Source organism: Jaculus jaculus, chromosome 19 (assembly GCF_020740685.1).
Source record: "Jaculus jaculus isolate mJacJac1 chromosome 19, mJacJac1.mat.Y.cur, whole genome shotgun sequence".
NCBI lineage: Eukaryota > Metazoa > Chordata > Mammalia > Rodentia > Dipodidae > Jaculus > Jaculus jaculus.
Window position 1 is genome coordinate 43579484 of NC_059120.1, and position 24945 is coordinate 43604428.

Sequence of the window (24945 nt, forward strand, 5' to 3'; positions counted from 1 at the left end):
AACTGACCTTGATTCTGATTTATTTTTTTAAATATTTTTAACATTTATTTATTTTATTTATTTGAAAGAGAGAAAGAGGCAGAGAGAGAATGGGAAAGCCAGGGCCTTCAGCATCTGTAAACAAACTCCAGATGCATGCACTGCCTTGTACATCTGGCTTACATGGGTCCTGCAGAATTTAACCTGGGCCCACTGGCTTCTCAGACAAGTACCTTAACTGCTAAGCCACCTCTCCAGCTCATCTTTTTCTTTTTCTTATTAAGGATATGAGGCTGAGCTGGGCATGGTGGTGCATGCCTTTAATCCCGGCACTCAGGAGGCAGAGGCAGGAGGATCGCAGTGAGTTCGAGGCCACCCTGAGACTCCATAGTGAATTCCAGGTCAGCCTGAGCTACAGCGAGACCTTACCTCAAAAAATATATATATATGAGGCTGGAGGGCTGGCTTAGCAGTTAAAGCTTTGCCTACAAAGCCACAGGACCAAGGTTAGATTCCCCATAACCCACGATAGCCAGATGCTCAAGGGGGCACACGCATCTGAGTTCGTTTGCAGTGGCTGGAGGCCCTAGCATGCCCATTCTGTCTCTATCTGTCCCTCTTTCTCTGTCAAATAAATAAATAAGAATATGTTTTGTATGGACACATCATGTGTTGGTACTATATTTCCCTCCTCCCTGCCCCCAATCTGCTGAGCGCCCCCAGCCCCGTGGGATTCTGATTCTCCATTCTGAAGACATGAAGTTTTTTTTTAATCTACATCTTGGGCTTTGATTTCTACAGACCTTAAAGGAAACCAGAAATGTACTCAGAGCCTCTTGTTTGTGAAACCTGTAAATGCAAGGCTTATGGGGAGCATATATTTTTTTCCACATTTTATTATCATTTCTTATACTAATATGTTTCATAAAAGACTATTAATTTTCACAATTCATATGCTAAATTGGTAAAGTATCAGTCCAACAAACTAAATGGTAAAGGAGTTAGGGATGTGTAAACTGAAATAGGCTGAAGTGATATATTGATTATTTCAAGCGGAAATCATTTGAAGAACTATAACTTTAGAACTTCCTACAAACAGTGAGAAGCAAATACTTTGAGGGGAGAGCTGTCCTTTCATCAAGACTCCAGACCAGCCAGAGACTCCCCGCTGCAGCACCAATGGACTTGAACAAATGCACTCTGAAGTAACACTCACCCTTCACCACCTTCCACACCCTCATGTCCATGGGCCTTTTAATGACATCACTAGAATTTACTACCTTAGTCTAGAGATCTACTTGTCTCGTTATTCCCTCACAGATTTATTGTTTGTTGTTTAAAGAAAGCATCATGGCCGGGCATGGTGGCGCATGTCTTTAACTCCAGCACTCTGGAGGCAAAGGTAGGAGGATCACTGGATTCAAGGCCACTCTGAGACTACAGAGTGAATTCCAGGTCAGCCTGAGCTAGAGTGAGTCCCTATCTCAATAAAAAGAAAAAGAAGAAAGAAAGAAGGAAAGAAAGGAAGGAAGGAAGGAAGGAAGGAAGGAAGGAAGGAAGGAAGGAAGGAAGGAAGGAAGGAAGGAAGAAGGGAGGAAGGGAGGGAGAGAGGAAGAGAGGAAGGGAGGGAGGGAGAAAAGAAGAGAAAGAAAAGGGAAGAAGAGATGAGAAAAGAAAGGAAAAGGAAAGGAAAGGAAAGGAAAGGAAAGGAAAGGAAAGGAAAGGAAAGGAAAGGAAAGGAAAGGAAAGGAAAGGAAAGGAAAGGAAAGGAAAGGAAAGGAAAGGAAAGGAAAGGAAAGGAAAGGAAAGGAATCATGCCTTGGTCATGTCTTGGGATTTCCATGTTTGATGAAGATCTCCACATGTTGTGTGTGACTTTAATATAACTACTATGCTTCTCTCTTGTAGTTTTGGTTGGTTGGTTGGTTTGTTTGAGGGAGGATCTCACTCTAGGCTGGGCTGACCTGGAACTCACTCAGTTGTCCCAGACTGGTCTCAAATTCACAATGATCCTCCTATCTCAGCCTCCCTAGTGCTGGGAGTGTCTTGCTTGTTAATTAGCTTTTATATTAATTGGGTGCCTAGATTCAGCCAAAGAGCCCGCATAAGAATTGCCTCCTGCCCAAGTTGACGTCCGGCGCATGGCTTCCTCACTGACTGCAGTAAGGCTGCCACAGCTGATATCCTGGGCTTTGGACAGAGGGCTGGCAAAGAATGCCTACGTACCTTTCTGCTGTCTGTCATAGGGACTGGGACCACGGGAGAGGTCAAGAGCAAATGTCTTTTACAAGCCTAATGTGTACCTGGTCTGCAGACTGGCAGGCTTTTAGGTTCTGATCACACCAGCATTTATCTAGAGCACATTCTGCTATGGTTCCCTGAGATCACCGTGTCCACAACAAGTGGACGAGGTAGCTCCCTTGCCTTACATCTCAGAGTTTGGTTTTGTGAGAAAGAGGCCATCCTTCCAGGATGTGGCCATCTGGGGGTGGGGGGGGGGGGGTCACAGGTGTCTGTGTCTTGACAGCCACCTGAAAGGCTGGAGACATGAGATATTAAACAGCCCTCTGCCTCCCACCATGCCGAGCTCCGGAGTTTGTCTTAACATGAGGCCTCAGGGCCCAGGAGCTTTTGCCATCCTCTGTTGCCTGGCTAGTGTTACACAGTGTTACAGTGTGTGGCTGAAAGCATCTCACATTTTATTTATTTACTTAGTTTTGGTTTTCTGAGGGTCTCGCTCTAGCTCAGGCTGACCTGGAATTCACTATGTAGTCTCAGGGCGGCCTCGAACTCACAGCGCTCCTCCTACCTCTGCCTACCGAGTGCTGGGATTAAAGGCATGCGCCACCACAACCGGATTCTCTCATTTTTGCAGGGACTGGAATTATTGCACACACATAAATACCATCTTTAATTGCCTATGGCAAAAAGGATCATTTCTTGCCTTGGTCAGTCTCTGACAGTGAACTTAGGGTCCTACCTGTGACAAGTTCTGTGCCCCTTTGGAACTGTCTTTGGGTTCCCAGTCTGCTTCTACTGACACAGCCTGGCTTAAAGCCGACCTCTGCTTTGCTTTCTCTTGGATTCCACAGCACACTGACTGGCAGCTTTTCTTTACCTTTAATGATCATACCTGACTCTCAGGAAATGTTCTACAGCTAATGAAAGGTTCCCCATGAAATTCTGATCAGTATGGTACTAGGGTGCACAGCTCTGCTCTGCAGGATCTTGGTATTAAAAAGTGGGGGTGAAGGAATTTAAGGTATTCTGCACAAATTTTTACCATGTTTTCAAAATATGCATTAAAAACACATCTTAGGGCTGGAGAGATGGCTTAGCGGTTAGGCGCTTGCCTGTGAAGCCTAAGGACCCCGGTTCGAGGCTCGGTTCCCCAGGTCCCACGTTAGCCAGATGCACAAGGGGGCGCACACATCTGGAGTTCATTTGCAGAGGCTGGAAGCCCTGGCGCGCCCATTCTCTCTCTCTCCCTCTACCTGTCTTTCTCTCTGTGTCTGTCACTCTCAAATAAATAAATTAAAAAATTAAAAAAAAAACACATCTTAAATTCCTTTCTCCATAAATTATCTTAGGCTCAAGAGAGGGAAAAAAAATCTAACGACTTATTTATAATTATTTGTACAGTTCTTGAATTTGGGGTATCCATTTATGATTTTTTTCTTCTCCATGGACATCTTTTTAAACAAAATATTTCTTTATTTATTAGTGAGAGATATAGAGACAGAAAGAGAGACATACATAGAGGGAGCATGGGCGTGCCAGGGCCTCCCAGCACTGCAAAGGTGGACACTGTGCCGCTTCATGCATCTGGCTTTACGTGGGTGCTGGGAAATTGAAACCAGGTCATCAGGCTTTGCAAACAAATGCCTTTAACTGCTGAGCTATCTCTCCAGCCCCACAGACCTCTTTTTTTTCCCATTTTTTTTCAAGGTAGGGTCTCACTCTAGCTCAGGCTGACCTGGAACTTACTCTCTGTGTGTGCAATACACATGCAGAGCAAGAGAGAGACAGAGAGAGAGAGAGAGAGAAACCCTCATCCTGAGCTAAGTTTGTTAGTAGCACTTTTATAGTTTTGAAAGTAGAATGTCTTTGTTTAATACCCTGGGCAATTTATGAGTGAATCAACCTCTGCTGGACTCCATCTATTCAATCAGGGGTTTTAGTGAGCACAGAATCGTGTGGCCCAAATCCTATTGGATCACTTTTCCCTGTTTGAGTAAAATATAGTAAGGGGACCCCTTCGACAAGACTGTAAAGCCCTCACAAGTCACCACCAGCAAAAGCAAGGTGATGCCTGGCTCACAAACAGGGGTGAACAGGAGTCAATGGACTCTTCATTCTATGAGTGAGCCCAGATGACCATTCTCTTTTGTTTTGTTTTTTTTGAGGTAGGGTCTCACTCTAGCCCAGGCTGACTGGAATTCACTATGTAATCTCAGGCTGACCTTAAACTCATGGCGATCTTCCTACCTCTGCCAAGTGCTGGGATTAAAGGCGTGCGCCACCACGCCTAGCGAGAGGCCATTTTCATTAGAGACTTTGTGTGTGTGTGTGTATTAATGTTCATTTGTGTTTGTACGCATGTGTGTGTGTGCATGTGGAGGCCGGAAGTCAATGTTGCGTGTCTACCTCAGTTGCTCTCTACCTAATTATTTGTTTATTTATTTTGGTTTTTCAAGGTGCAGTCTCATCCTAGCTCAGGCTGACCTGGAATTCACTACATAGTCTCAGGGTGGCCTCAAATTCACACAATCCTCTTACCTCTGCCTCCCAAGTGCTGGGATTAAAGGTGCGTGCCAACGTGCCTGGCCTAATTAGTTTTTAAAATATTTTATTTTGATTTATTTATTTGAGAAAGAGAGATACAGAAATAGGGAGGCAGAGAGAGAGAGAGAGAGAAAGAGAGAGAGAATAGACACTCCAGGGCCTCCAACCACTGCAAACGAACTCCAGATGCACGTGCCCCCTTGCACATCTGGCTTATGTGGCTCCTGAGGCGTCGAACTGGGGTCCTTTGGTTTTGCAGGCAAGCTCCTTAACCGCTAAGCCATCTCTCCAGCCCAAGGCCTAATTATTTTTTAAAAAATATTTACCAGAGAGAGAGAGAGAGAAAGAGAGAATAGGCATATCATGGCCTCTAGCCACTGCAAACAAATTCCAGATGCATGTGCCACCTTGTGCATCTGGCTTTATGTGGGTACTGGGGAATCAAACCTGGGTCCTTTGGCTTTGCAGGCAAGTTCTTCAACCACTGAGCCATCTCTGCAGCCCTTTATCTAGATCTTGGAGACAGGGTCTTGTTCACTAATTCATCTAGACTAACTAGCCAGCAGGTGCTAGGGAACCTCTTGAGTCCACCTCCCTAGCACCAAGATTACAGGTATGCTCACCATACCTGGCTTTTACTTGGATGCCAGTGAGCTGAACTCAGGTCCTTATGTATATGTGACAAGAACCTTCTCCACTGAGCCATTTCCCTCACCCAAGACATCTTTCATGTTTATTTTTATTTTAAAAAATATTTTAGTTTTATTTATTTACTTGAGAGAGATAGAGAATATGGCTATTTCTTGGCCTCCATCCACTGCAAACAAACTCCAGAAGCATGTGCCACCTTGTGCATCTTGCTTTATGTGGGTACTGGGGAATGGAACCTGGGTCCTTTGGCTTTGCCAGAGAGCACCTTAACCACAATGCAATCTCTCCATCCCCCACAAGACATCTTTTGAAAGCAGTTGCTAATCACCACTTGGCCTATGGTTCAGCTGTACTAGGGCAGTGGGTGGGTTTCTGATAGACCAAAGAAAGTGCCTAGGGGTGACATGTAAGATATAAGGCTTATTGAAACAAAAATAGGGGAGATAAACATACTAACAAAGTCGAATGTCCAGTGGAACGTGCAGAGTCTAAGGAACATGCTCAGAAGCACTGGGAGGTCCCGGGGTGCCGTTGGACAGAGAGGACTTATTCTCCCCACAACACTCCTTTACCATGTGGGCTTACCACGGAGGGTTTTAAAGCTTGGACTACACAAAGGGGGCATCTTTAGCTTGGCAACCTTTGTCCTCATATGACCAGCATTATGAGCAACAGCTGACTTAGGATAAATGCAGGAGGCAGACTCTCTTCGAGGTAACACTCGTTTGCCCCAGTTCCCAGTAGGCTTGAGAGGGAGTCAGGTGACCTCTAGAAAGTCCTTATATAGAATGTTCCAGCCTCACCTCACTTTCTTTCAAGGACATGGCATTAAATGTTCTCCTTTTTTTGTTTTATTATTTTATTTTTGAGAGACAGAGAGAAGCAGAGAGAAAGAGAGAGAGAGAGAAAATGGGTACCAGGGCATTTCAGCCACTGTGAGGAAACGCCAGACACGTGTGTCCCCTTGTGGTGCATGTGTGACATTGCATGCTTACATCACTTTGTGCCTGGCTTATGTGGGACCTGGGGATTCAAACACGTGTACTTGGACTTTGCAGACAAGTACCTTAGCCGCTAAACCATCCCTCCAGCTGGTTCTCCTTTGTTCAATCTTCATACATCAGCAGCCAAGAGGACTTGTCTGTGATGGAGGTTCTGCAGACTATTGCCTGAGAAAGCAGATTAAAAAAATATGTTTATTTTTATTTATTTATTTGAGAGTGACAGACAGAGAAAGAGGGAGAGAGAGAAAGAGAATGAGCGCTCCAGGGCCTCCAGCCACTGCAAACGAACTCCAGACGCGTGCGCCTCCTTGTGCATCTGGCTAACATGGGACCTGGGGAACCGAGCCTTGAACCAGGGTCCTCAGGCTTCACAGGCAAGCGCTTAACCGCTAAGCCATCTCTCCAACCCAGAAAGCAGATTTTTATGTCTTTAGCCTCCCGGTTGGCTTGGGGCTTTGGTGATTAGACTGATCTATGAACAAGAACTTTAGGACAGCACAGCACCATAGGTCATCTGATCTGGCTCTGGTGGAGAGGACCCAGTACAGACAGCATTTCCTGGAAGAGATTGCCCAAGAGACTGCAGCAGTGCTGGAGGCCTTGGAAGCTTCTCCAGTTTTGGAATGTGGGAGTAACTAGAAACACTCATGCAAGGTTGCTGTCAAGTACTGAGACCTAACAGCTCTTAATTCACTCCTACAATCAACACAACAAACACTATTATCCTATTTTTAGGACTTTGGGGGTTCTTTTTGAACACAAAAATCACAGAAAAACCTTGATTTTTATTATTTTAACAAATCTTCATATTTATTGAGCTGTCTGACTTTCTGTGCCTTCAACACCTTCCCAGGAAGTTTTTGCTCCTCAGTAGGGAAAGCTTGTTTGGTCCTGTCATGGACACATTTAGGACAATAGAACCACCACAGACCTGGCTGACATATATTTTTTAAATCTTTTTAATTTTTTGACAATCTTATAAGAACTTTAGGTCTCACAGCACAAATCCCTCAAAGTTTGCCCAGAACATGCACCACTTGCTGACTTTGTTTCTCTCCTCGCCTTCTTGGTATACAGGTAAACAATTCTATTACCAGGGATTCTGGAAAGCCTAGTTTCACTAGAGGCTGTATTGTAGGAAAGTCAATGGCATGTCCAATGTTGAACCACTCTGGGTGTCTCTAAACACCGGCCCCAGAAGAAGAAAAGAAAAGGGCCTAGAGTTTGTTTTTATAGGACAAAGTACAGGAGGTACTCATATGAGAGAGAAGTTTTTTTCACCCCAAAGTTAAAGAACATTCTGACAAGATCAGGCATGTTCAGGGTGGTGTGGCGTAGACTAGAGAACATTCTGTAATCAAATCGCTGTCGTTTTAGAGCGGCTGGAATTCTCTATAACCTCTCCTCAGGCTGCTGACATTAGAGTGAAAAGCGAGCCCATGCGGTGAGATCCGACAGAGCAACGCTAGGACTGGCTAAGTTTGTTCTTAAGAGGGAAATAGAAGATGGCTTAGCTTAGGCCTCCCAAGGTTGGGTGTGCATACAGAGCTGAAAAATGAACCCATCCTGAGGACTCAGGAAAAAAATAGCTTAAAAGCATGATATTCACAAATATGAAAGTATACTATTTATCTCTTGAAATAGAAGCATGAAAAAAAAAGAAGGAAATAAAAAGTGCTGGGCTGGAGAGATTGCTTAGTGGTTAAGACACTTGCCTGCAAAGCCTAACAACCCAGGTTTGATTCCCCAGGACCCACATAAAGCCAGATGCAGTAGCATATGCATCTGGGGTTTGTTTGCAGCAGCTGAAGGCCCTGGCACATCATTCTCTGTCTGTCTATCTATCTCTCTCTTCTCACTCTCTCTCTCTCTGCTTGCAAATAAATAAAAATATTTTTTAGAGCTGGGTGTGGTGACGCATGTCTTTAATCCCAGCACTCTGGAGGCAGAGGTAAGAGTATTGCCGTGAGTTCGAGGCCACCCTGAGACTACATAGTTAATTCCAGGTCAGCCTTGACCAGAGTGAGACCGTACCTTGAAAAAAAATTTACACACACACACACACACACACACACACACATATATATATATATAGAGAGAGAGAGTAAGGCATTTGCCTGCAAAGCCAAAGGACCTCAGTTTGATTCCCTGGTACCCACATAAACCAGATGCACAAGGTAACACATGCATCTGGAGTTCATTTGCAATAGCTGGAGGACCTGGTGTGCCCATTCTCTCCTCTCTCTCTCTAAGATAAATTAATAAATAAATATTAAAAAAATATTTTTTTAAAAAAAGAGCTAAAAGTCTTACATAGATTTTTCCTTTTATTATTTTTTTTAACTTCCTTTCAAGGTAGGATATCACTGTATCCCTGAAACTCACTCTGTAGTAGTCTCAGGGTGGCCTCAAACTCATGGTGATCCTCCTACCTCTGTCTCCTGAGTGCTGGGATTAAAAGCATGTGCCATCAGACCAGCTTCCTTTTTATTGGGGGGGGTGGTAGTGTGGCGTGATAGTCCACACACTTGCCTATGGTGGTCAGGGCTGAACGTCAGGTCTTCTGCTCCATCACTTTTCTGCCTGGGCTTGTTTTCTAGCTGAGTCTCTCTACTAATTCTAACATCGCAGGGCTCCAAGTAGTGTTCATTCTCGAGTTTCTGCTCCACTGCAGGACTGGGATTACAGGCATGTGTGGCTATTCATATGCCATGCTAGGCATGTCCAGCTATTTATGTGGGATCTGGGGATTCAAACTCTGGCAAACAAGCCCTCATGTGTGCACAGAAAGTGCACCTAACCACTGAGAAATCTCTCCAGATCTTACATTTAAGTTTTTATTTCATCTCCTAATATCTACTTGGAGAGATTATTTGATGGATAAAAATGTTTTGTTAAGGCTGGGGAGATGGCTTAGTGGTTAAGCACTTGCCTGTGAAGCCTAAGGACTCTGGTTCAAGGCTTGATTCCCCAGTACTCACGTAAGCCATATGCACAAGGTGATGCATGCATCTGGAGTTTGTTTGCAGTAGCTGGAGGCCTTGGTGCACCCATTCTCTCTCTCTCTCTCTCTCTCTCTCTCTCTCTCTCTCTCTCTTTCCCTCTTTATCTGTCACTCTCAAAAAAATAAATAAATAAAATATTTAAAAAATGTTTTGTTAAAGTATTACATGATCTAAGACCATAAGTTCCTCAATCTTTGTTATATAAATAGAATGTGAACATTTCATTTCATCCTCTGTGAGATTTATGTATCTCAGGCTTATATACAGATAATGCTATAATTTAATTTAAAGGAATATGTATCATTGATGTTCCTTATCATTAGATTTTAATTAAAAGCAACTGTACTTCTTATTGATGATAGCCAAATGTTTTATGTCACTTATCTTTGGAAATAAAATGTACTTTTCCTCTGTTGGAAAGCAAATAAGCTGTGAAATATATGAATGATGCTGAGGGTCAGAATTGTTGGACCTATGACTGTAAGCTTGAATGTTTTGTAGTTCAGAAACATTTCGAGGGCTGGAGATATGACCTAGCAGCTAAGGGGCTTGCCTGCAAAGCCTAAGGACCCATGTTATACTCCCCAAATCCCACATAAGCCAGAAGCACAAAGGTGAGGCAAGCACAATGTCATACATGCCCACTAGGTGGCGCAAGCTTCTAGAGTTCAATTGAAGTAGCTGAGTCCCTGGCATCCCAATTCTTTCTCTCTCTTGCTCTCTCTCTCACACTCTCTTGTGCTCTCTCTCATAAAACAATTAAAAGATATGGCTGGAGGGATGGCTTAGAGGTTAAGGCATTTGCCTACAAAGCCAAAGGACCCAGGTTCAATTCCCCAGGACCCACATAAGCCAGATGCACAAGGAGGTGCATGTGTCTAGAGTTGGTTTGCAGTGGCTGGAGGCCCTGACACACCTATCCTCTCTCTCTCTCTCTCTCTTTCTCTCTCTCTCTCTCTCTCCCTGTTTCTCTGTAATGAATACATAAAAATAAAATATTTTTAAAATTAAAAAATAATAAAAATATTTTAAATAATATATTTGAGTCCTACCTTTTTTTTTTTTTTTTTTTTTTTTTTTTTTACTTTAGGGTCTGGGAGATAGCTCAGTAGGTAAAGTGTTTACTCTCTGTTAGATCTGAGTTGGGATCAGAATCGACTGGGATGACATGAATGAGACTGGAAGCCAGACCCCCACGGCTGTAGACGGCTTGATCGGGGTCCAGCAGTGAAGTGACCTCTTGGGGCTGGGGGCTGCAGTGCGTCATGACAGCTGAGCAGACTCTTACACCAACTGATGGTGAGAGGAATGTAAGCAAGGAGGGGGGCCGGGGAAAACAAGATAGGGACAAGGCCGCTTGCTTCCCTGGCTGACAAGACAGTTACAACGCTGAAGATTAAACCGCACTGACTTCAGGATAGGAAGGTGTTCTTATGCTCTTTAAGTGGCTCCCTATTGGACAGGTGTTGCTTGTTCAGAACCATGGTCTGGGAACGTGTTGTTACCAAGGAATCTGACCTTCATTGCCAAGCCTCTGTTTCAGGGCCGGCTTGTCTCAGCAACTTTAGACCTTTATTAACCCTTCAAGCAACTCGAGGGCTTCATTAACCCTTCACTGTCTGTACAAGCATGAGGATCCAAGTTCTGATCCCCAGTACCCAGGTAAAATGTCCGGTATGTTGGCATGGGCTTGTAAACCAAGTGCCAGAGGCCGAAACAGGGAATTCCTGGAGCTCTTTGGAGAGCCAGTCTAGCTGAATCAGTGAGCTTTAGGTTTGGCAAGAGACTGTCTCGATAAAGAAAATAAGGGGCTGGTGAGATGGCTTAGCGGTTAAGGCACTTGTCTGCAAAGCCAAAGGACCCATGTTGAATTCCCCAGGAGCCACATAAGCCAGATGCACAAGGGGGCACATGCATCTGAAGTCCCTTTGCAGCAGCTAAAGGCTCTGGCATGCCCATTCTCCATCTGCCTCTCTCTCTCTCTCATTAATAAATAAATAATACATTTTTCTAAAAAAGAAAATAAAGTGAGTAACAACTGAAGATCTCCAAAATCAACCTCTGACCCACCCTCATGAACACCCAATGCATATGTCCCTGCATGTGCACACACACATGCACAAAAAAGAAAAAAAAAATACTTTAAATTTAAATTTATTTATGAAGCTGGGTATAGTGGCACACACCTTTAATCCAGCACTGGGGAGACTGAGGTCAGAGGATCTCTGTGAGTTTGAGGCCAACCTGGTCTACAGAGTGTGTTTCAGGTCAGCCTGGGCAATAGTAAAACTCTGCATGAAAAAAAAACAGAAATAAATAAATTAATAAAATTAATTTATGGAGGGCTGGAGAGATTGCTTAGTGGTTAAGGCACTTGCCTGCAAAGCCTAAGGACCCACGTTCAACCTCTCTCCAGATCCCACATAAGCCAGACGTACGAAGGTGACTCGAGCACAAGGTCGCCATATGCACACTAGGTGGCGCAAGCATCTGGAGTTCGACTGCAGTGGCTGAGGCCCTAGCACCAACTCCCTCCCTCTCTCTCTCTCTCTCCCTCACTCTCACTCTCTCGAACTTTCCTCTTTCCGCCACGTTGCATAGCAATTGCCTCTGAATTGAAGCACTCCCGTCCCTTACAGGGAGGAGGGAGACTCAGGAGGTCAACAAGCCAGGAAAAGCTGAAACTTACAAAAGGCACAAGAGGCTTCCCCAGGTTCTAGAAGCAGCGCCTTGCAAGCTGGGCAAACACTGCCCTCATGCTCCTCCTGTAAGCAACCCCAGTAAGCTCACTGGCTCACTAAGCTAGCCCTGGGACAAATCAATTCTTTGGTCTATTGTTGACGCGAGGCAGACATCTATTAGGTCTTCCAGGACCAGATGATTGCAACAAGCTAACGTTGTTATAATTAAAGGGACAGAGCTTGTGCATTAATGTATGATCCATAAATGGATGTGTTAGACTCGAATCAAACAGCGCTTTAAAAATTCTGGCCAGCAGGAGGGAGACCAGAGCAGCCCCTGGCTCTGGAAGCCAGCTGGCCAAGGGGCTGTGGGGAGGACTTGCAAACAGTCTTGTCCTAGGGTCAGGCCCTGAGGTGCCATCAGGCTGCACCTCAGGAAGGAGGCTTGGGCTGAGAACTGAGGTATCTGGTGGAAAGGCTGGCATTCTGGTGTTCCAGGACACAAGAGAGAGGCAAACGTTTCTCTCTGGTGGACTTGCAGTTGCTGGTTTTGAGAGCGCCGGAGACTTTCTTGGCTCTGGGTGAGCTTAGCTTAGGGGTTAAAGCAGGACAGTCAATGCGCAGTAAAATTCCCCAAACCAATGGCTCTCAAATTTGTTTTCTTACGACTTGCCAAGAATGATGAGGACAGACTTTGTAGACAGGGCAAGTTATGCAAGAGTTTATTAGAAAATAATGTGGGCTGGAGAGCTGGCTCAGATAAGTTACCCACCCTTCAAACTGGAGTACCTGAGTTTGAGCCCCAGACCTCACGTATGAAGCTGGAGGCCATGGCACGGCTGATCCTGATGGCACAATGGGAGTCACACAGGAGAATGTCCCCAGTGCTTGAGGTGAGCCCAGCAAAGAAAAAGAATACCGAGAGACTGCCTCACATGAGGTGGACCAGTGAGGAACAACCCAAAAGTTGTCCCCTGATGTCCTTATGTGAGCTATGGCATGTATGCCCACACTCACACATGCACGCACACACACACACACACACACACACACACACCCATCACACACATAAATAATAAAATAAAAAGAAGAAAAGCTCCAAAGCTGGGAGGGGTCCGGAGCAGGCAGCCTCAGTGACCCAGATGGGTGGGCATGTTTATGCACTTGGAGATGTAAATTAGGCATCATATAGGGTAGATTGAATTGATTCCTTTGACTGGATGCGGGGGTGAGACATGCCACAAGAATGTCTTCATAGCCGCACAGGTATCCATTAGCCCAGTCAAGTTGACTCAAAAATTAACCATTCCATTACATGATAGAGAACTTAGGATAGAATTAATAACATTGTACTAGAGGGGGAAAAAAATGGATTAAGCCAGATGTGGTGGTGCATGTCTTTAATCTCAGCACTTGGGAGGCAGAGGTAGGAGGATCACTGTGAGTTCAAGGCCATCCTGAGACTACATAGTGAATTCCAGGTCAGGCTGAGCTAGAGTAAGACCCTACCTCGAAAACCCAAAAGAAGAAGAAGGAGGATGAGGAGGAGAGTTTTGTTGCCAATAATTCATCCTTTCACTGTTCTGCAGAAACTGGGTAAGCCTGGGGGTGAGGGAGAAATGGATAAACAGTGAAGCTTACACAGAAGATAGATAGGTAGTGGTTTATCATGTGGAAACAAGCACAAGCCCCAACGACTAGCCAAGAACAGAGGAAGACAACATCCAAGAAGCATTATGAGCCTCTAACAGTTCATAAAAGGTGACTGCACCCCAAATGCCTTGGTTGTATGTATAAAGGGACACATGTCTGCCTGGTGGCACCATAAATGTATTCTCACTGGAGAATAGCACATAATCTGTTGTAATAGCATATAACTATTCCTTCCTTATGCCTCAGACTATATCCTTTGCGGATCATCATAAAGTAACCAGAAACAGGAAAGACAATAAGTATAAAGATAATTATACCAATGTAAAGAAAATAAAATAGTGTAATGATGCCCAACAGCATGAATATGATAAGGAAACTATATCTACAGGAAGGAATGCTAAGTGGACTTAATATTATAAATATACATGTGCATGGAATGCTAACCTGTAGCATTTCAATGTGAACTTCATACTTTATTTATTATTTATTATTTTTATTTATTTATAGTACAAGGGATCAAACCCATGGCCTTATGCATGCTTGGCAAGCACTTTACCACTGGACTTAACCCCCAGCTCCAATATGTTTTAAGTAAGATGTTAAAGAAAAAGATGGGCTGGAGAAGTGGCTTAGTGGTTAAGGCACTTGCCTGTGAAGCCTAAAGACCCAGGTTTGATTCCCCAGTACCCATGTAAGCCAGATGCACAAGGTGATGCAGGCATCTAGAGTTCATTTGCAGCAGCTAGAGACTCTAATGTTCTCTCTCACTCTCTCTCTCTCTCTATCTCTTAAATAAATTAATTAACTATGTTTTTAAAAAGAAAGAGAAGAACCTAAGAATGCATATGTACACCAAACTCACCTAATTAAAGATGTAAGCATTAGCAAATGCCACAGGACTTTGAAGAGACACTACTAAAATTGGAATATAATATGTTTAACAAATAGTTATTGGGCTCTTACTTTGATCAGGGGATTTTTTTTTTTGAGTTGTTAAGCAAATCTTTAAAAAACTAATGAACAAGAAGACACCAAAATACAAGCCCTTATGCCATTAGCATCCTAGAGACAGAAGCAAATGATAAACACAAAGAGTCAGATATGTAATGTATGAATATTCCTCATTAAAGTGTAATTTACATGCAGTTAGCATGCCGATCTTTTTTGTTTGTTTGTTTGTTTGTTTGTTTGTTTGTTTGTTTTTTCAAGGTAGGGTCTCACTCTAGCCCAGGCTGATCTGGAATTCACTCTGTAGTCTCAGGGTGGCCTCGAACTCTTGACAACCTCCTACCTCTGCCTCCTGAGTGCTGGGATTAAAGGCGTGCGCCACCACGCCCTGCCAAGTGTGCTGATCTTAACTATATACTTGTTGGTTTTACAACTGTAAACTTTATGTAATCACCACCCAAATCTATATAAGGAAGATTTCCATCACTCCACAAGTTCCCTCTGTCCAGGCCAACAGTCACCTAACCCCTATCACACTTTTCACACAAAAGGAATGATGTAGTATGTGTGTTTTTGTAGTCTGGATCCTTTTACTCAACATGATATCAGTGAAGCTCATCCATGCTGTGGTATACAGCATTACTACATTTATTTTAAATTAGATCATACTCTTTCATTGCATGCATAATGGACTTACATTAATTAACCAAAATTTGCTTGCTCATTTTCTGCTGATAGAATTTGAGTTGCTCTCAGTCACTGGCTCTTTCAAACAAAGCTGTTTCAACATTTTCTGCAGTCTCACCTGTCTTCTGGAAGGCAACAGCACTCTTTCTTTTTCTCTCTCTCTTTCTTTCTCCCTCTCTCTCTCTCTCTCTCTCTCTCTCTCTCTCTCTCTCTCTCTCTCTTTCTTTCTTTCTTTCTTTCTTTCTTTCTTTTTTCATTTTTCAAGATAGGGTTTCACTCTAGCCCAGGCTGACCTGAAATTCACTCTGTAATCTCAGGTTGGCCTCAAACTCATGGCGATCCTCCTACCTCTGCCTCCCGAGTGCTGATTTTAAGGCATGCGCCACCACACCCACTGCACCCATTCTCGTTGGGAGGAATTCTTGGGTCACAGGGAGGTACTTGCTCAGCTCTAGTTAATATCACTAGTATCCCAAAGTGCTTGTCCATCAGCAATGCACGAGAATTCCATATACTCCACAAACTCACCAATACTGTCAGCCCAATAGATGTTAGCCATTCTGGTGGGGATTCACTAGGGTCTTGTGGAGTTTATAATTACTCTGCTGTGTGTAATGGAGTCTGTCATGGCTTCATGTACTTATTGACCATTCGGATATTCAGCTGTGGGAACTGTCTGCTCAGGCCTTGATGCATTCTTGAAGGTGCATTTCTGGAGATGCTGTTTTTGGATAAGAGACCTTTGTTGATTTGCAATAATTTCTCCCACATGAGCCTGGCCTGAATCCCTACTTGCAAATGTGACCACTCATTCTGACGCCATGGATTAAATCACTGAGCTACTAGAAACTCCTTTTGAATCTTCAAAAACTTACTCTGGGTGTGATATTTTAGATGGCTTCCAGAATATGGGACACAGATGACAAACTATAAATGATGGATCTGAGTAGAGGAAACCCTATGCTAAGAATATTTTTAAAGGGTGTGAAGTGGCATCATGACAGGTCTCTACATAGATGCTTTTAAAAATATATATACATATTATTTATTTATTTATTGGAGAGAGAGAAAGAGGGGGAGAGAGAGAATGGGCACAACAGGGCATCCAGCCACTGCAAACGAACTCCAGATGCTTGCACCCCCTTGTGCATCTGGCTTACATGGATCCTGGAGAAATGAACCAGGATCCTTTGACTTTGCAGGCAAATTGCCTTAACCGCTAAGCCATCTCTCCAGCCCCACTTTTTTTTTTTTTTTTTTTTTTGAGACGAGCTATCTTGCGTGCCAGGCTGGACTCTAACTCAACTCTAAGTAGCTGAGAATGACCTTGGTCCTGCCTCTCCCTCCTGACAGAGGATTATGGGTATACACTACCATTCCTGGTTTATACAGTGCTGGAGACCAAACCCAGGGCTTCATGCAAACTAGGCAAATACTATTCCCAATGAGCTACATCCTCAGCGTCCCACGTGGACTTTTGACTTAGAGACCTTCCAGGAACAAAAGGGGCCAAATTCAGGATTGAAGGCCATCTTGCGTCCACCCTGGATCAGTCTTCTCATTGGATATGCTGTGTGAGTTACTTCTCCTGTCACCATGACAGAACACCTGACAGAAACAACTTAAGTGCAAGAAATATTTATTCTGGCTGCAGTTCAGGAGGACACAGTCCATCAAGGCAGGGAAGACACCAGAATGGGAGTGGGTCACTGCTGGTGGGTGTTTACAACAAAACTTGCTCCCAATCTTGCAGGATGGGGAGCCATAGAGGAGGCAGACGTCGGCTCCCCTAGCGCCTACTTTTTCTGACTGGACTTCATCTCCCAAAGGTTCCACAATCTTCCAAAAGGTTCACTAGCTGGAGAGCAAGCATTCAAATACATGATCCTGTGGGATCATTTCACATTCCAACTACAATATATCCTAAACAACAGCAAGAGGTTCACAAACCCAGCAGAAGTCCAAAGGATTTCTATCTCAAGTTCTATTCCTAGAAAGTACTAATTAAGTCCTTATCCAATGAAGGCATTGTAATTCAGTAAGGACTGAAGAAATTTAGGTCAGTTTCTCAGGACAGAGAGGGATTAACCATAGAAAATGGTTCCTTTGAAAAATCATCAGCAAGTCAGGACAGGGTCCCTGGAAGGCATCAGAGATGATACAGAGACAGGGTCCTAGAGACCTACAGATGTGATACAGCCATAGCATGTGGGTCCCGACTCCCTGCTACGAACACAACTCATACCAAGCTCCTGCTCGCTGAGACCTGCAGCCTGCCACACTGTGACAAGCCCCAGTCACCCTGTGGCGTAAAATGATTCCCAGCCTCAGAAAGGCATCCTTCATGCTCTGGAAAGCCTCCAGAGGCCGCTCTGAGGGTGTCAGATGGAACCAGGAAGCCAATCCCTCCCTATCCCAGCAGAATCCCTATGAATACAGCCACTGTCAGAGCCCCTGGTCAGCCTGAAGGTCACCAGTGAGAGCTGGCGAGGGCAGCGTTCAGACCAGTTATGTCTTGGGCTTCATGGAGACCAGAGAAACACAGCAGGGACCTCACTGGGAAGGAGGGCCACACGCCCACACACTGGGCAACTTGGATCTGTTGGGAAGGATGGGGATGGGGGGCTGACACTGAGGTGAGGACCCCAACTAGGCTCCTCAAAGCAGCACAACAGTTCATGGTTGGACATTAGTAAAGAACATGGGGAGTGTGCTGAGGGAAAGGGGGTGCTGAGGAATTACAGGTCCTAAGAGGACAGGGACCAGGTGTGAGAAGAGATCTGATGAGGCCTTGGGGTCCAGCAGGAGAAGGAAGGGGCAGCTTCAGGGGTTCCAGCTGCTGTCCAGGGGCCCCGACAATGGACAGTGATGGCTTCTCACGCCTTGCCTGGCCCTACTTGTTGCCCCACGTGGCCATCTTGGTGAACACTGGTCTGGGGAGGAAGCGGCCGGTCTTCATGTAGGCAGAGATCTTCTCCAGGCCCTGCGAGTGGGAGGCGGAGGCAGGAGGTCAGGGCTGCGGCCGCCCGGGGCTGGGCAGCCCCCCTCCGGGACCAGCCCCGCCACGTGGGCTCCAGCGCCCGAGTTCTGGAAAACGAACCCTTCAGCCTCCTAAATAAAGGGGACAGTGGACAGTGTGTGGAGGGCTTTATGCCCACCAGAGATCCCACTCAGCTATCCCGTGGGATCACTGCCAGCATGACCCGTGACGAGGAGGGAGCCTCAGACCCAGAGCGGTTGAGAGACCTCGTCCTGCTCACACAGCCAGTCAGCAGGACAGGGCCTGGGTCAGCCTGGGTCTGTGGTGCCATGCTGTTTGTTTGTTTGTTTGTCTTATTTGTGTTTTGTGTGTGTTTCCTCCCCTGCTCTCCCCCAGGAGGCCCTGTCACTCCCTCAGCACAGACAAGCTCCTTTTTCACAGAAAACATCCTTCCTACCCAGCCTGCACCGACAGAGGACCTCTAAGAGGACAAAGGGGCCCAGAACAGGCCAGGGCAGCAGACAAGAGAGCCCCGACCCAGCCAGTGACCTGAAAACCCTGGATGAAAGGGACCTTGGACCAGAAGCAGCGTGGAGTGTGGGCCGGGCTCTAAGCATTCTCACCTTGGCCGCTAAGCCATCCCTCCAGCCCAGCTTTTCCTCTTGACATGGAACGGGAATAGTCACCTCCTGCTTCCCGTGGAACTAGTCACCAACAGGCAGCCTGGCACAGACTCCTCTGTGGGTGGACTGCCCTCTAGCCTCAGCTTCCTAGTTGTCCCATGGCACTGATCATCTTATCCACCAGGTAACTTAGTTGGAATGCTAAATTTGCCCCAGTAGCGTAAACTTGGGTCTTACAAGAAAACAAGTGTTTGATAGATGCCAGGGCTGTCGCTGCTGTTGTTTCTCATCTCAGTTTTAGATCTAGGACAAGGGGACGGGGAGAACGTCCCAAGAGGAAGGCTGACCAGGGGCATCACCTCAAAGCGAGATATGAAGTCCTTCAGGTTTGGGAACGCATCCAGGCACTTGGGCTCAAACACTTGGGTCCTCTGAATCGTATCATAAGCGATGAAGTCCACAAAGGTGATCTGCAGACAGCGCAGGGTGAGTGGGCTGGAAGCTGGAGACTGAAGGGGAGGGTGATAACTCCTCCTCACCTCACTCCCCGTTACCTTGTCACCTGCAAACCATGGCCGCTCCCCTAGGAACTGTGAGAAGAGCTTCATCGTATCAGGGAGATCCTTCAAGAACTCTGGCTTCAGTTTCTCCTGAGGTAGAAAGCCTCTGTAAGCACAAGCTGTCTGGCAGAGGCTGGCCATGCAAGGTTGTGCCAGCTGGGCAGGGGATTGGGCACCTCCCTGAGATGGAGCCTACATCTACAGCTCAGCCTCTAATGTAATGCCTCACCACCACAGGCATCCATCACTATGCATCAGGGTGGAGGGAAGTCGCATAGGGATTCACTGTCCCTGAGGCTTACCACGGATGTTCCAACCACCTGGTATGAGGGCACTTGGCAGCCCCTGGACTCAGAATCAAAGATGCAAACTAGAAAAGCACTCCATAAAAGAAACTGAATGTTCTACCTGCTGGAGGGACAGTGAAAGATGTGTGGACCTGGGTGCAGTTTCCACAAAGATCAAGTGAATTAGAGAGAGCCAAAGGAGAGAGGAGGAGGAGGAGCGAAGGCCTCTGGTCAACAAGATGCTTACTGGGAACATCTGTTTTCACTGGGAAGGTCAGGGATACACCTCTGAGAAGACAGTTGGGAAAAGTCCCCAGGCAAGGGTGCCCTTCCAGCGCCAGCTTACACTGCTTTCTCTCATAGTTTCAGTGTCTATTACAGAAGCAGTGATAATGTTAACCAGCTGAAAGACATGGCACAGGGCAGAAATCAGAGGTCAGAGCTGATGGACTCTGGACAACACATTATTGTCCAGCTATGGATGTTGTACTGTGGAGAGACCATATTGGAAGCTAAGATTGGTGGGAGCTCTTTGGGGGATGCATTTGATAACTGTGCAGTTTGAGAGTCATGCTGGAAACCAAACTTTCAAAACACACGAGTGTATGCACATCTAATTCATACCACCATACAAGCCCTAAGTTTTGCTTGAAAGTTCTGTTATTGGCAAGAAATGTTATGTGGATTTTCTTGGTTTATTCCATTCATTTTCAACAAAAAGTCTGCCAAATGCTTTTATGTTTTATTGACAGTTTTTAATATGTATATGATGTATTTTTTAATATCTAAATGTTTTATTTATTAGAGAGAGAAAGCGAGAGAATAGGTGCAGCAGGGCCTCTAGCCTCTGCAAGCACAAACTCCAGAAGCACACACCACCTTGTGCATCTGGCTTATGTGGGTACTGGGGAATCGAACCTAGGTCCTTTGGCTTTGTAGTCAAACTCCTTAACCACTAAGTCATCTCTTCAGCCCTAATGTATTTTTGGATTTTTTAGGGTCTCACTCTAACCCAGGCTGACCTGGAATTCACTACGTAGTCTCAGTGTGGCCTCAAACTCATGGTGATCCTCCTACTTCTGCCTTCTGAGTGCTGGAATTAAATCTGTGTACCATCACACCTGGCCTATAATGTATTTTGATTATAATCCCTCACACACACGCAAAAATATGTGTGTGTGTGTGTGTGTGTGTGTGTGTGTGTGTGTGTGTATACAGGAGAGATGGCTTAGTGGTCAAGGTACCTGTAAAGCCTGAGGACCCAGGTTTGACTCCCCAGTATCCACATAGGCCAGATGCACAAAGTAGCAAATGCATCTGGAGTTTGTTTTCAGTGGCTGGAGGCCCTGCCATACCCATTCTGTCTTTCTCTATCTGACTCTTTCTCTCTCTCTCTCACCCAAATAAATAAAATAATTTTAAAAAAAGAGATTTGAGAGTCACTATGTTGGTCTATGTGAGTGTGTGTGTGCACACGTATGTAAAAGTTGTGGGGGGGAGCTGGAGAGTTGGCTTAGCAGTTAAGGAACTTGCCTGTGAACTGCAAAGCCTAAGGACCCATGTTCAACTCTCCAGATCCCACATAAGCCAGATGCAAAGGTGAGGCAAGCGCAAGGCGCAAGTGCCTGGTGTTTGATTGCAGTGGCTGAGGCTCTGGCACACCAATTCATTCTCTCTCTCTCATAAAAGAATTAAAAAAAAAAAAAGTTTGGTGTTTTTGTTTTCTTTTCTGAGACAGGGCCTTGCTAGTCCAGGATAGCCTCAAACCCTATGTATCTGCCGCCTCAGCCTCCTGACAGTGCCGCCGTGACCTGCTCTCTGGGCAATTTAAAACCCCACTGAAGAGTGAGTAGCACTAAGGTGTTCAGGTGACAAACACAAACAGAGCATAGAGCAAAGCAGGGAAGGGCCCAGGCCCCTTTTCCAACCCTGCCATATCCTGTAGGCTCACAAGGTCCGGGCTGTAGCAAAGCCTGGCCATCACCATGCGGGTGTCCATGAGCTGGTTCTCCAGAATGTCCACACGGATCCTCTCCTCTTCTGTCTCCCCGCCTGCAGCTCACACAGCACAGAGTCACCCTCAGCGTCCCGCCTCGGCCAAGCCCAGGACGATGACCACCGTCCCCCCGCACCCTGCAGCCGGCCCCACTCACACAGGTTGTGTTTGCGGGCGATGTAGCGCAGGATGGCGTTGCTCTGGGTGATCTTGTGCGTCCCGTCAATTAAGTAGGGCAGCTGGAAGGACAAGCAGAGACAGTCAGAGGGGATACAGTATGCCGGTTTCCCTTCCCAGGACAGACATAGGACTTGGTCCTCCAGGTGCTTGGCCATGAGCAGCCCTACACGAAGATACTGTAGATTGAATGGAAGAGCTGGGAACAAATAGTACATCACAGAAATACCATGTAGAGTGCTAGGCATGGAAGGAATGGAGCAGAAGTCCTGATTCGTGAACCCCCGACACTGGGCAAGGAAAGGAGATGGGGCCACCATCACCTTCCCCAACCCCCAGCCTTCCCCTGCACCTACATTGGGAAAGTCCAGGCCCAGCTTGAATTTTTCATTCAACCAATCGCTTTGGTCATAGTCAGGAGCTGTGTGAACAAGATGGTGTGAAGACAAAGGTCTTCTGGGTAGAACCCCTGTTTCCCAAGGGGTCAGGGACAGGACCCTCCACACCCACTCAAGGCAGAGGATCAGCAGTCTGACCCACTCAGCCTGCGGTGGTAAAGGTGATTGTAAGAGCTGTGGGTTTTACAGCACTAAAGTGTACCAAAAAAATGTAGGTTGGGGCTGGAGAGATGGCTTAGCGGTTAAGTGCTTGCCTGTGAAGCCTAAGGACCCCGGTTCAAGGCTCGATTCCCCAGGACCCACGTTAACCCGATGAACAAGGAGTTCATGCATCTGGACTTCATTTGCAGTGGCTGGAGGCCCTGGCAAGCCCATTCTCTCTCTCCCTCTTTCTGTCACTTTCAAATCAATAAATAAAAATTTTTTTTTTGTTGTTTTTTCGAGGTAGGGTCTTACTCTAGCCCAGGCTGACCTGGAATTCACTATGGAGTCTCAGGGTGGCCTCGAACTCACAGCAATCCTCCTACCTCTGCCTCCTAAATGCTGGGATTAAAGGCATGTGCCACCACACCCGACATAAAAAATATTTTTTAAAAATGCAGGTAAATGCTAAGGGAACCAAATCCAACTGTAGATACAAAGGGTTTCTGCAATCTTTTTATTTCCTTTCTGTTGGAAAACCAAAATGCTCCCTCAAAGAAGTTTCTGGAAGGAACAGGTTCTGGGTCAGATGAAAGAGGCCTTCATAATGAGTTATCAGGGGCCAGCCATGGGTTGCTGGGCGCTAATCGGCAGGGGCTGGAGGGTGTCTGACTTGAAAGGCGTCGTTACCGTCCCCCATGGTGTATCTCTTCTCCTGGTAGCTTGAGTCTGTGTATTCCAGGAGCAGGCGGATGCCATGGGCCAGCTGTGAGAGAGATTCCCATGACAGGTCAGGGATGGTGGGATTCTGCCTGGGTGACTTCACCTCCGCCTGATGAGTCCCACCTCCACTCCTGAAACCAGCACTTCCCATGTAAACACACTCGTACACACACACACACACACACACACACACACACACACACACACCCTCCAGGCGGGCAGAGGGCTCCAGCAGTTGCTGGAGAGGATCCACCTCCTAGACGCAGCTCCATCCTACTCTGCCCCTCCTCCCAGCCCCACCTTCTACGCGGGACCACCTACTCACTCCGCGGATATCCCAGTAACCCAGCGTCATGGGCATGGTGTCCGCAGCGGGGCTCAGCAGAAGGGCTCTGAGTCAGCCCGGCCTCCGCTTAGCAAGAGTGCCCGGTGCCTGGCTGCGCCCAGTCTTCGCCCCTTTCCCGCCCCCACCCCCCTTCCCAGCAATCCCGGGTTCAGGATCCGAGGCCAGGCCCCCCCGCAGAGGGGAGTAACTGCCTGCCACGCCCAGTGGTTCCGGGGAGGACGGTCCCGACACCCCGAAGCCGATAGCCGGCGCGGTCCCTCCGCCTCCCCCTCGTCCCCCCGTGCTGGGTGCACGGAGAATGGGCGGAAGAGCTGAGCTGTCTTCCCTCCTCCCCTGCTTTCATCGCTGGCTTCGCCCGGAGCTGTGCAGAATCTGCTGGCTCTGAGCATTCCGGCAACCAGGATCTGACCCGAGAGATTAAAGCCTCATTTCCTCCGTGGCAATTCACAGAAATCAGACGGCCCGCAAGGCTCTGCGGAGGTGGGGAACTCAGAGACTCACCCCTGGAAAACACGGGCTGGCCCCTGGCCGGCGCCCCGCCCCTTCAGGCAGAGCCAGGCCTCCAGCTCAGGTGGCCGCGGGTGGTCCGGGCTCAGGTTGCAGCCTCAGGCCTCAGCGAAGCCCCAGGCAGGTTTGTCCAGGAGAGGCCATGGTGCATGACCTCGGAGTTGGTACAGGCCCTAGCAATTGTTTGTCAGGCTGAATTCCGTACATCTTAGTTTTGGAAGATAAAATTTCTAGAATCCATTGACAGTATGAATTTTTAAAGATATTTATTTATTTATTTGAGAGAGAGAGAGAAAAGAGAGAGGGTGGGGGCAGGTAGAATGGGCGCCCCAGGGCCTCCAGCCACTGCAAACAAACTCCAGATGCATCTGGTTTACCTGGGGCTTGGGGAATTGAACCTGGGTCCTTAGGCTTCACAGGCAAACACCTTAACCGTTAAGCCATCTCTCCAGCCCAACAGTATGATTTTTTTAAGGTAATGGAAATTCAAATGCTAATTTGTTTAGGTGTTATTCTTTTTTAATTTAATTTTTATTAATATATTCCATGATTATAAAAAAATCCCATGGTAATACCTTCCCTACCCCCCCTCCACAATTTCCCCTTTGACATTCCATTCTCCATCATATTACCTCCCCATCTCAATCATTGTACTTACATATATACAATACCAACCTATTAAGTACCTTCCTCCCTTCCTTTCTCTTCCCTTTATGTCTCCTTTTTAACTTACTGGCCTCTGCTACTAAGTATTTTCCTTCTCACGCAGAAGCCCAATCATCTGTCGCTAGGATCCACATATGAGGGAGAACAT

General features: G+C 46.4%; 1 protein-coding gene across 5 annotated transcripts; it reads right to left on the reverse strand.

Annotated features, from left to right (window-relative positions):
• Positions 1-17015: 17015 nt before the first annotated feature.
• On the reverse strand, positions 17016-24148 carry LOC101604468 (glutathione S-transferase Mu 2). Of its 5 annotated transcripts, none has more exons than XM_045138562.1 (8): positions 24126-24148; positions 23246-23321; positions 22373-22437; positions 21997-22078; positions 21795-21895; positions 19551-19646; positions 19356-19466; positions 17016-18376 (listed from the first exon to the last, which is right to left on the reverse strand). In XM_045138562.1, exons 2-8 carry the CDS (start codon positions 23253-23255, stop codon positions 18287-18289), a joined length of 555 nt encoding a protein of 184 aa, XP_044994497.1. In that variant the 5' UTR covers positions 23256-23321; positions 24126-24148; the 3' UTR covers positions 17016-18286. The 5 variants fall into 5 exon arrangements, with proteins under 5 accessions (XP_044994497.1, XP_044994498.1, XP_004659077.2 ...); XM_045138563.1 differs by lacking the exon at positions 24126-24148 and adding an exon at positions 24034-24078; XM_004659020.2 differs by lacking the exon at positions 24126-24148 and adding an exon at positions 23604-23762.
• Positions 24149-24945: the final 797 nt, after the last annotated feature.